This window comes from Alexandromys fortis, unplaced genomic scaffold (assembly GCF_014885135.2).
Source record: "Alexandromys fortis isolate MF-2015 unplaced genomic scaffold, M_Fortis_MF-2015_v1.1 scaffold_158, whole genome shotgun sequence".
Classification (NCBI taxonomy): Eukaryota; Metazoa; Chordata; class Mammalia; order Rodentia; family Cricetidae; genus Alexandromys; species Alexandromys fortis.
In genome coordinates this window covers 2,912,780-2,924,095 of record NW_026068039.1, presented here as the reverse complement: position 1 = coordinate 2,924,095, position 11,316 = coordinate 2,912,780, and the positions used below count along the sequence as shown (strand labels likewise).

General features: G+C 45.2%; 1 protein-coding gene across 1 annotated transcript in view; it reads left to right on the top strand.

Moving 5' to 3' along the window:
• The window catches only part of Isy1 (ISY1 splicing factor homolog), a 15,821-nt gene extending 5,049 nt beyond the window's left edge, over positions 1-10,772 (top strand). Inside the window, exons 6-11 of the mRNA XM_050165435.1 lie at positions 1,767-1,879; positions 3,717-3,834; positions 6,884-7,006; positions 7,742-7,863; positions 9,652-9,738; positions 10,035-10,772. Of these exons, the coding sequence (XP_050021392.1) occupies positions 1,767-1,879; positions 3,717-3,834; positions 6,884-7,006; positions 7,742-7,863; positions 9,652-9,738; positions 10,035-10,142 (671 nt within the window). The 3' untranslated portion in view covers positions 10,143-10,772. The remainder of the gene's footprint in view (positions 1-1,766; positions 1,880-3,716; positions 3,835-6,883; positions 7,007-7,741; positions 7,864-9,651; positions 9,739-10,034) is intronic.
• Positions 10,773-11,316: the final 544 nt, after the last annotated feature.

Genomic DNA, 11,316 nt, shown 5'->3' with positions numbered 1-11,316 from the left:
TTCTCTGTGGCTTTGGAGCCTGTCCTGGAACTAGCTCTGTAGACCAGGCTGGTCTCGAACTCACAGAGATCCACCTGCCTCTGCCTCTGCTGGGATTAAAGGCGTGCGCCACCATCGCCCGGCTTCTTCTTCTTCTTTTTTTTTTTTTTTAAGGTAAGCATTAGCTTTGCTTTGGGAAGACTGGTTGCTTTGAGTTTCTTTCTGACTATAGGGTTGCACATCCTCAAAATGGGAGTAATGGGTTTTTTTGTTGCTTAAGAGGCTATTTTATGGGAATGGAAGTTTGTAAATTTATTTTCATATTTGCTCTACTTGGTATTAGTTATAGTTATTTTGAGACAAGATCTTGTTAAGTTGTTTAGGCTGACTTTTGAACTCTAGTCCAGGCAAGCCGTGAGCTTTTTTGTTCCTTTTGCCTCAGTCTCCAGAACAGTGTGATGGCTATGCACATTTTTTTTAATGGGGAGGGGGTTAGGTTTTCTAGACAAGGTTTCTCTGTGTAACAACCCTGGGAGTCCTGAAACTCTTTGTAGACCATCCTGGCTTGAACTCATGAAGATACATCTGCCTCTGTCTCTCGAGTGCTGGGTTTAAAAGTGTGCACGACCAGCCTGGCTGATCTTTTTCTTTTTTTAATTGGTTTTATTTTCAATTATGTGACTCCCTCTGTAGCTGGAGTCACAGGCAGTTGTGAGCCACCTGGTGTGGATGCTGGGAGCCAAACTGGTCCTCTGCAAGAGCCGCAAATGGTCTTAACTATGGAGCTGTCTCTTGATCCTTAATTTTTCTTCCTTTTTTAATGGACTTATTCAAGATGAAGCATGCCATTTCTAACATAAGTGGACTGACTTTGGGCTGATTGGCGTATCCGCATCAGCTGTGAGCACAGACTGATGGAGGTCACGCCTCCCTGCAGTGTTCCACATGCCCGTTTGCAGCTTTCCATTCCCCTCTGCCTCAGGAAGACCGCGCTGGTTCTCGCCCTGTGTGGTCACCAGCTGTCCTCCTGTTTGTTGGGGTGCCCATCTGTGTCTGGTCCTTGGCCACCGCAGTCAGCACTTGAGCGTGCACTTTGTGCATTTCTTTTCCAGTGGGCCCCTAGGCGATCTGTAAAGCCCATAGTCTTTTCCCCGAAGTCCCATAGCAGCACCCTGCTTTTCTGAAAGGTCTGGAGCGGCGTAGGATGGTGCTGGCCATTGGTGCTTAAGTCAGACTTGCCGAATCTTTGCGAGAGACTAACTGTTGCCTACCACCTAAACTGGTTCATTTTAGTAGTGGTGTAAATAGTACAGAAACATTTTCATTTCATTTCCTTTTTTTTTTTTTTTTGGTTGCTGCTGAGAATGAAGTTATTAAAATAAATTTTTAATCCTACACTATTGTGAATCTGTTTATAGTCTTGGTCTTCCTTTATTTGCATGTTGATGGCTTTCCTTACTTAACTTATTTTAAATTTTATTTGTTTTTGAGATAGGGTTTTACTGTGTATTCCTGGTTAGGTTGGAACTTGCTGTGTATACCAGGTTGACCTGGAACTCACAGCAATCTGCCTGCCTCTGCCTCCTGAATGCAGGGATTAAAGATGTGCATTACCACCTTAAGCCCTCTCTTATCAATTTAAATGAGCAGTTTTATGTAGTAGACTGTTACAGTGTTGCCAGCCGTTGTAAAGCTATGACATTGGGTGCATGTGTTGGGAATGTTGACATTCATTGTTTCAGGGCGTGTCGTCTTGAAGAACTGATATTAGCAGTTTTGTTTTCTAGCTGGTTTAGGGGAATTCCGAATTCGAGACCTGAATGATGAAATTAACAAGCTGCTAAGGGAGAAAGGACACTGGGAGGTCCGAATCAAGGAGCTGGGTGGTCCTGACTATGGGGTAAGTAAGCTATAGCTTGGTCAGGATCAAGGAGCTGGGTGGTCCTGACTGTGGAGACCAGTGGTACCCGAGACAAACTGCTGAGCTTGCTGAAGGGCGTGTCTAACTGTGCATTGTTTTTAAGTTCAGTCCACGCCTATTCAAGGTTCTCAAGGGGAGCCAGCTGATAGTAAGAGGGTTGAAGAGCAGCTGTTAGCTGTTGACAGGATACCTGTGGAAAGGATGGTGGCACAATCCTGAAGTACTGCATGCTCAGGCCTTAGCCTAGGCAGAGTACCTGTTTAAAATAACATGGCCACCTTACATTCTTTCCTTGTGCTCCCCAGAGACATTCCTGCCTATTGTGGGCTTTTCCCCCTTAGTATCAGATTATGGTAAGACACCCACACCCACACTTTATATTTTTGAACAAGGTCTCTATTGCATAGCTCTGGCTGTACTGGAACTCACTATGTAGATAAAACTGGCCTCGAGCTCACAGAGATCCATCTGCCTTTGCCGGGATTAAAGTCTTGCACTATCAATCCTGGAATACACTTTATTTTAAATTTAGAGTTAGTTTTGCCTAAGTATGTGTGTGTATGTATGTGTGTGTGCGTGTGTGTGTGTGTGAGAGAGAGAGAGAGAGAAAGAGAGAATGAAGACACGAGTGTTGAGTGTTGGTGCCCATGGAGGTCAGAGGAATTTGAGCTCCTGGGAGTTGGAGTTTCAGGCAGTTGTGAGCTACCTGATATGTGTGCTGGTGATCGAACTCGGATCTTTTGCAAGAGCAGTACCTGTTTCTTAGGTCTGAGCCATTTTTCTAGCCTCAGCATATACACTTTATACTGCAATCTCCACATATAAAAGTATGCTGAGAAAATTCTGTGATATTCTTTGATATTTCCATTCTGTTTTTATTTTGATATTTATTATTGTTTTTGCTTGTTTTTCTTTTGAGACTGGGCATCATGTAGTTCTGGTTGGCCTCACAGTCACCAAGATTAGCCTTGAACTGTTTCTTCCTGCCTCAGCCTCCTGAGTGCTGCAGTTTCTGGCATGTACACCACACTCGGTTTTGTTTGGTGCTAGGATTGACCCTAGGACCTTGTGCAAGCTAGGCAAGGCCTCTACTGATTGGGCTATATCCCTAAGCTCCTTGGTATGTTTTTTCTTTTTCTGTTTTTGCTTTAAGTTTTTGAGACAAAATCTCACGGTGTAGCCAGGGTATATGTAGTCTAACCTAGCCTTGGATTTTGGCAGTCTTCTTGTTTCAGGCTCTCAAGTCCTGGGATTGTAGGGACGCACCACCACACCCAGTTTTATCTGGGGCTAGGCAAGCACTGTGCTGAGCCGTATTCATATCCATGTTGATTTTTCCTTTTGGCTTTTAATATTTCTTATTGACATTTATTTATTTACATTTATTTATGTGTGCGCTTGTGTGTGTGTGCATGCATGTATATGCCACAATGCGAACTTGGTGGTCAGAGGACAATTTGTAGAGGTCCCTTTTCTCTTCTACCATGTGGGTGCTGTGAAATTGAACATGGGTCGTCAGGCCTCCTTCCTTTGCCCTCTCGTGCTGAAGTTAGAGGTGTGTCACCATGTCAGGCTGTGGTTCTTGTTTTTGTGGTCTGGGACTGAACCAAGGCTGTTTGCATGATAGACAAGCACTCTACTCCTGGTCTATGTCTCTAGCCCTAGGTTAATTTTTCAGAGGTTTTAAAAATAATCCTCAGTTGTTTTTCCGTGTGGGGTGTTTTCCATGCATGACATTATTATCTCAATGTATCTGTAAACACAGGAAAGTAGGTTCATGTATCAGATTCATTTTTCTTTTCTCTTCCCCAATAAGAAAGTTGGTCCTAAAATGCTGGATCATGAAGGTAAAGAAGTCCCAGGAAACCGTGGCTACAAGTACTTTGGGGCAGCAAAAGATTTGCCTGGTGTCAGAGAGCTATTTGAGAAAGAACGTAAGTAGCTCATATTTGAGGAGGCTTTGGCCTTTAATTGTTGCTAGTGAATGAGAGAAGGATGCCATATACTATGCAGTGTAGGAGTTATAATATCCAGATTTTTAAAAATAGCTTTAGAGCCAGGTGATGGTGTGCACGCCTTTAGTCCCAGTAATCAGGAGCCAGAGACAGGCGGATCTCTGTGAGCTTGAGGCCATCCTGGTCTATGGAGTGAGTTCCAGGACAGGCTCCAATGCTACAGAGAAACCCTGTCTCAAAAAAACAAAAACCAAAAAACACCCCCTCTCCCCCCAAAAAAAAAGCTTTAAAATTTTATTCTTAATTTCATTTCATGTATTTGGATCACAGTCTCATGTAACCCAGGCTTTGAACTCCTGATCTTTCTGCCTCCACCTGCTAGGATTATAGATGCCTAGCTTATTTTTTTTAAGACTTTATTCCATCTGGCCTCAAACTCGCCTTCAGAGTTTTGGAATTACAGACTTGTGTTACCATGTAGGATTTCTTTTTGTTGTTGTTGTTGTTAATTTTTTTTTTTGCATTTACTTTTCATCTTTCTTTATTGTAATTAACATTTCTCTACGTTATGAGTATTTGTGTGTGTGAGGAGTCATGTGTGCCGTAACATCGTGTGCTACCGAGGACAGCTTGCAGGTGTTCTCTGCTTGACCATGCGTGTCATCAAGCCTTTACTCACTCAGGCATCTCATTGCGCATTTACTTTTTTCTAAATGTATTTACTTTTTCTGCTATGTTAATTGAACCCTAGACCTTGTGCATGCAGGCAAACACTCTACCAATGATTTATGTCTTCAGCCCGCAACGTATATTTGTATTTTCGCTGTAGGTTTTGTTGTTGACATAGAGCCCTTTCAATGTTACCCAGGCATGTCATAAACTTGTGAGCTCCAGGACTCAGATGACAGCCTGGCTCAGTCTCAAGTGGTGTGCATAAGTCAGGAGTGTCTGGCTGTCCGAACTCCCGCCCCAGACAGGGTTTGGAGCCTGTCCTGGAACTCGCTCTGTAGACCAGGCTGGCCTCGAACTCATGGAGACCCCTGCCTGTTTCTACCTCCCAAGTGCTGGAATTAAAGGCATGTGCCACCATTGCCCAGCTAAAGAGAGAGTTTAGAGTCCCCTTGCTGACCCAATGCAGGTCTCCAGCAGAGATGATTGTAAATCAGTATCATCTTGGTGTTTTTGTCTAGGCCCTTCTCAAGGCTTAGGTGGAAGATATTCAGTCCCAGTTGACTAAGAGTGTATATTTTTTCTTTTCTTTCACATGATTGGACTTTAAAACTAGTCCCTGTGGTCAGGAGGAAGGCAGTGCTTTTGCTCTTGCTAGTGTGATGACCGCCCTGTCACAGGACATGAACTGAAATGGCAGATAAAGTTGCCATTTCCAGCTGTGGGCAGTGAGTGGAGGTCTGCAAAACACGGCTGTCCCCTGCCTGCTTGCTGGGACACTCCTTGATGGATCACTTAACAGCTACTGACTGCATAGTTGGTTGTGAAGAATTAAAGTGCTTCCTGTCCCGGGCTTAAGCTGATGGGGAAGCACTTGCTGAGTGTGTATGCAGAGGCCCTGGTTTTGATTTTTAGAACCAAGAAAAATAAAAGGATCACGTGGTGTGAATTAGTCATACTTAACCATTCTTTTGCTAGTATTGGTAGGCCTTTATTTCCAGTTTTCAAGTTTCCCCCCCCCCCCCTTGCTTTTCCAAGACAGGTTTTCTCTGTAGTTTTGAAGCCTGTCCTGGAACTCACTTTGTAGACCAGGCTGGCCTCGAGCTCACAGAGATCTGCCTGTCTCTGCCTCCTGAGTGCTGGGATTAAAGGTGTGGACCACCACTGCCTGGCTTCGTTTTCTTTTTCTTTTTTTTTTTTAAAGACTTATTTATTTATTATGTATACAACATTCTGCCTCCTTGTATGCCCACACACCAGAGGAGGGCACCAGATATCATTACATATGGTTGTGAGCCACCATGTGGTTGCTGGGAATTGAACTCAGGACCTCTGGAAGAACAGCCAGTGCTCTTAACCACTGAGCCATCTCTCCAGCCCTTCAAGTTTTCATAATTAGAAGACTTTTTTAAAAAAAATATTTATTTATTTATTATGTGTACAGTATTCTGCTTGCAGCACCAGAAGAGGGCCCCAGATCTCACTACAAATGGTTGGGAGTCCCCATGTGGTTGCTGGGAATTGAACTCAGGACCTTTGGAAGAGCAGTCATTGCTCTTAACCTCTGAGCCATCTCTCCAGCCCAAGACTTTTGTTTTGAGAAACGGTTTCTCTGTGTAACCCTGGATCTCATGGAACTCATTCTGTAAAGCAGGCTGGCCTCGAACTCAGAGATCACCTTCTTCTGCCTCCAAAGAGTGCTGTTAAACAGAGAAATGCTGTCTCTAAAAAAACAAACAAACAAACAAAAAAAAAAACCAAAAAAAAAAAAAAGAAGAAGAAGAAGAAAGAAAGCACAGTGTGAAACAGCATTAAAGTGGTTTCTGGATACCCCATGCTGATATTTATGGTATTAGCTTATCCCTAGTGTTTTCACTATTGTATGAATAGTTCTTTGATGCATATCTCTGCCTAAAAAGCTTTGTTCTGGATTGTGTATTGAGAGTGTTACTAGAAGGTGCTTCAGACTGAACTTGGGACATTGTGCTTGCTTAGCACAGTTCATCACTGATCTAAACCCCCAGTTTGTGGATTTAAATCATGAAGATTCCATTTATTTACTTGTTATTTATCTGGTTTTGTAATGTTGAAGGTTGACCCCAGGGCCTGCAGCATGTGAAGCAAGGCTCTAATCACTGGCTTATACCCTTAGCCAAGGGTAGATTTCTTAAATTTGAGTCCACTTAGCTTTAGAGAAGGTGATTCCACTTTCTTGATCCCATACATGATACAGAGAAATGCTGACTTTGTGGCATTTCCATGGCCATGTGTCATGTGTGGCTCTAGCACCGTATGGAGAAAAGTTTTGGCTCGAGGATGATCTTGATGGGAACAGCTAAGTTGTTGCCATTTCTTGTAGCCCTCCCTCCTCCCAGAAAGACGCGTGCTGAGCTCATGAAGGCGATTGACTTTGAATACTATGGTTACCTGGATGAAGATGATGGAGTTATTGTGCCTTTGGAACAAGAGTATGAAAAGAAACGTATGTCTGTGGGTGCATCACTGTAGATAGCTGTGGGCATGTCACCATATGTAGCTGTGGGCATGTCACTGTATGTAGCTGGCACCTAGCTTCTCTTCTCTCCCTTGAAAATGGTTTAAAATAGTGCATGGTCCCAAAAGCTGCCTTTTATTGTGGCTAACAGTCTTCAGTGGACTATTAGTGAGCTGACATCTAGGTGGCAGGTGAGGCAGTCAGGTCTTGCTAGGCTCAGAACAGTTGGTGAAGCCACAGATCTTCCTCGGTCCTGATCGTGTTTCTGGCAGGTCACAGTCTAGATCCTTATAAGCTAGCTTTTCTTGAGCTTGTTTCATAGTGTATTAGTAGCTTTTAGATCTGTGTCTTGTACCATTGACAGCTTACTGACGGGGAGGGAGGTGGTGTCTGTACAAGGGAGTGCTTCCTCCTTGCAAAGCTACCATGCCAGCCTGAGATGTGTGTCCATATCTGTTCCCATAGGAATTTGGGAGTGCATGGTGAGGGTGGGACCCTTTTTCATGTGTGCTTGTTAGGCAGTCACTGGAGAGGATTTGGAGATATTATTACAAAAGCTGTGTTGCACGCACTTGAAGCTAGAGGCATTGTAGGACAGACTGTCCTTTGCAGCCATTTTTACCCTTTAGGGCACAGTCAGGGTGTCCTTTTCCAGAGGGTCTACCTTGGCCTCGTAGCCCAGTGGAATGTTTTTAAATACTCTTTATTCTGCTTTGTCTTCAGTCAGAGCTGAGCTGGTGGGAAAATGGAAAGCAGAGAGAGAGGCTCGGCTGGCAAGGGGAGAAAAGGAAGAGGAGGAGGAAGAGGAAGAGGAGATCAACATCTATGCTGTCACTGAAGAGGAGGTACTGGTGTGGGGTCCTCTTCTCTGAGCTACAGACTGCACCAGGGAGGAGGCTGGGTCATGGCTCAGAGCCCAGCTGCCTCACCTGCAGGATGGAGCACAGGGAGGGTTCCAGACAGGAAGGGCGAAGGGAGCTCTCGTTAGCTTCCTTTGAATAGATGGGACAGTTTATAAACCCAGTTGAGGTCACATGAGCTTTATTAGTCCATGACATCAGCACTTGGGTCACAGAAGTGAGTAGTCTGTAGTAGTCTTTTGTAGTCTTCCACACCCATTTCACAGATGGAAACAGGCCCCTGGGCTTCTGCAGAGGCTTGTGACCGAAGAGGGGGCTGTGGTCTACACCTTGGGCCCCAGACAAGTGTCCAAGTATGGCCTTGCTGCTTGGACCAGTCAGAACACATCCGATTTGCTGTTCTGAGATGAGGTAGATTTTCCTTGTGCAGTTGACAGAACTTGCTTGTTCATCTCTGGGAAAGAAGCAGGAGCTGGGTGGTGGTGGTGCATGCCTTTAATCCCAGGCAGAGGCAGGCAGATCTTTGTGAGTTCAAGGCCAACCTGGTCTAAAAGAGCTAGTTCCAGGACAGGCTCCAAAGCTACAAAGAAACCCTGTCTCGAAAAACCTAAAGAAGAAAAAAAGAAAGAGAAAGAAGCAGGTTCGGAGATGGGTTCGATGACTTGGTGAATGTGTTACAGCATGTGGAGGTTTCTGCCCAGATCCAGCTCACCTGCTGCAGAGATCAGTAGAGCGTTTAAAACAGGATGGCGGCAGTATGTCCTGGGCTTTCTCTGGGTTACAAATAATGCTTGATTCTTTAGGTGTTTAGTTAGTGGCACTGTAAGCCATGTTCAGCCTCAAGCAAGAACAAAGTAAGCAGCATGTGCTGGGAGTCGCATGGCGAGTGAGGACTGAGGGCAGGCCAGGGGTCGGGTGTAGACAGGTGTAGTGCTGGGGTGATACGGCCGAGGAGTAGTGCCCCCCAAGTCCGACTTTCCTTTATGTAAAAACAATGGAAAGGATTTTTTCCTTTTAAATAATTTAGGCTTTGTTTGTTTGTTTTTATGGTACTGGGGGAGGTAAGTCCTATACCACTGAGACTGTCCCCAGGTCTCTTTAATTTGAGACAGGGTTTCTCTAAGTTGTTCAGGTAAGCCTTAAAAATTATTCTCCAGGGGCTGGAAAGATGGCTCAGTGGTTAAGAGCATTGCCTGTTCTTCCAAAGGTTCTGAGTTCAATTCCCAGCAACCACATGGTGACTCACAACCATCTGTAAAGAGGTCTGGCGCCCTCTTCTGGCCTTCAGAATACACACAGACAGAATATTGTATAATAAATAAATAAATACTTAAAAAAAATTATTCTCCAAACCAGGTGGTAGTGGGGCATGCCTTTAATCCTTGCACTTGGGAGGCAGAGGCAGAAGCAGGAGGATCTTTGTGAGTTTAAGGCCAGCCTAAACTACAGAGCAAGGTCCAGGACAGCCAGAGCTGTTACACAAAGAAACCTTGTCTCAAAAAAGCAAAACAAACAAACAAACAAAAAACCCAAAAAACAACAAAAAAATTACTCTCAAGCTCCACGGTGCTTGGGTTTTTTATTGTTAATTTTGGAGACAGGGTCACTCTGTAGCCCAGGCTGACTGGAACTTGAAGCAGGCCTATTGCCTCAGCTTCCCAAAGTGTAGAGTTACAGGCTTGTGCTACCAGGTCCAATGAGTGACACTGTCTGCAGAGTGTGAGTGCTTATGTCGCTGTGACCTATTCATGGTTGTATGTCTGTCTTCTTTAGTCTGATGAGGAAGGCAGCCAGGAGAAGGCAGGGGAGGATGGTCAGCAGAAGTTCATTGCTCACGTTCCGGTGCCGTCGCAGCAGGAGGTAGGATGGGTGTTACGCCCAGCTGAGCTTTCCTCCAGCTAGGCTCACCTTCCTGGTGTTTCTTGTCCTTCTATTCCATATGCAGCCTTTGGTCCTGACCATGTGCTCAGAGGACTGTGGGGTCTGTGAAGTACAGGGCCCACTTGATGAGCTTTGGTTGAATGTTCCCAGAGGGAAATAGTTGGTTCTTGCAGACAGTCTTGACTATGTATGCCCCTGCAGGTATTCCCTGCCTGGGTTGTGGTAGAGGTGGAGGCCTTGCTGAGGGCTGACTTCTTCACTGTGGGTGTTCACAGATCGAGGAGGCGCTTGTACGGAGGAAGAAAATGGAACTGCTGCAGAAATATGCAAGTGAGACCCTGCAGGCACAGAGTGAAGAAGCCAAGCGGCTGCTGGGGTACTAGGATGAGCCAAGCCCTTCTTGGACTCTGGGAGATCTGGTGGGTGTGCTTGTGACGCGCCTTGGGCCTCCCCTCCTCATAGCTCCCCTGAGCTGTGGCTAGATTGACCAGTGCTGGGAGGCCCTGTACTTTCTCATCCTTTCCTGGATATGTGAGCTGGCCCTGCCCCTGACTTCCCAGTAAGCTGTCAGGATACCGAAGACTAACCATCACTTTTTACAGATACCTTTGCTACCATATGGCTCCACTTATTTTTATTTTGGAGTGTGTAAAATCAGCTCTCCCGCTGAAAATTTATTCTGCCTTGTACTATGATTTTGGGAAGAGAGAAGGATTAATTAGTAACCATCATTTAAAAAAATGCATGATTTTTATCCAAATCATGTTCAGATTCAAAGGCATATCTTTTCTGGAAACTGAGATGGTGTGTCTACGCTGAAATGGAACTCCACCGTCAGCAGTAGAGCCTTCCTCGTGTGCTGTTTAGAACTTTACTTTCCATGGTCCCCTCTGAGAATCTGCTTCACCCTCCCTCTCCTGTCTTGTGGATAGGAATTCTAAGTTTGCAATTTTACTTTTATAACTTGTTTCAGAGAAAGCTACTTTTATTAAATATTTTAATAAGAAAGGAAACATCTGTGCCTGGACCTTGTCCTGTGGCGTATCTAGGCTGAGATGACATAGTGTCCTCAGGAAAGGCGCTGAGCACTGTGTAGAGAGGGTTGTGGTGCCAGGAATGGTGTAGATTCCAAGGCTCCACCTGGCATGAGCATACAACTAGCTCGTATTCACAGCTGGGGATGGCTGTATGCTGGCCTTTGTACACCCTAAGTGTACACCCTAAGTGACCGACTCCAAAGCACCACTTTGAGCTGAGTCTTTGCTACCAAACCAACCTGTCTCTAAGCCTGAGCAGTGTGAGCCACAGGCCTCCTGTTCTGAGGGTAGTAGGAGTGTCTGGGAGGCCAGTGTCATAGTAAGTGGCAGGGATCTAACCCAGGCTGAGGGAACAAGGGTCCTTGGATTGGAGAAGCTTTCAGGGAAAGGATGTGGGCTGTTTAGAGACTGGGGAGAGTTTGCCTGTGGAGCAGCATCACGGAGGATGGTAGAGTTATGTAGTGATGAGGTGAGCAGGTCTGCTTTTCTCCCGACTCCCGCATGCCTAGCTTTACACCTG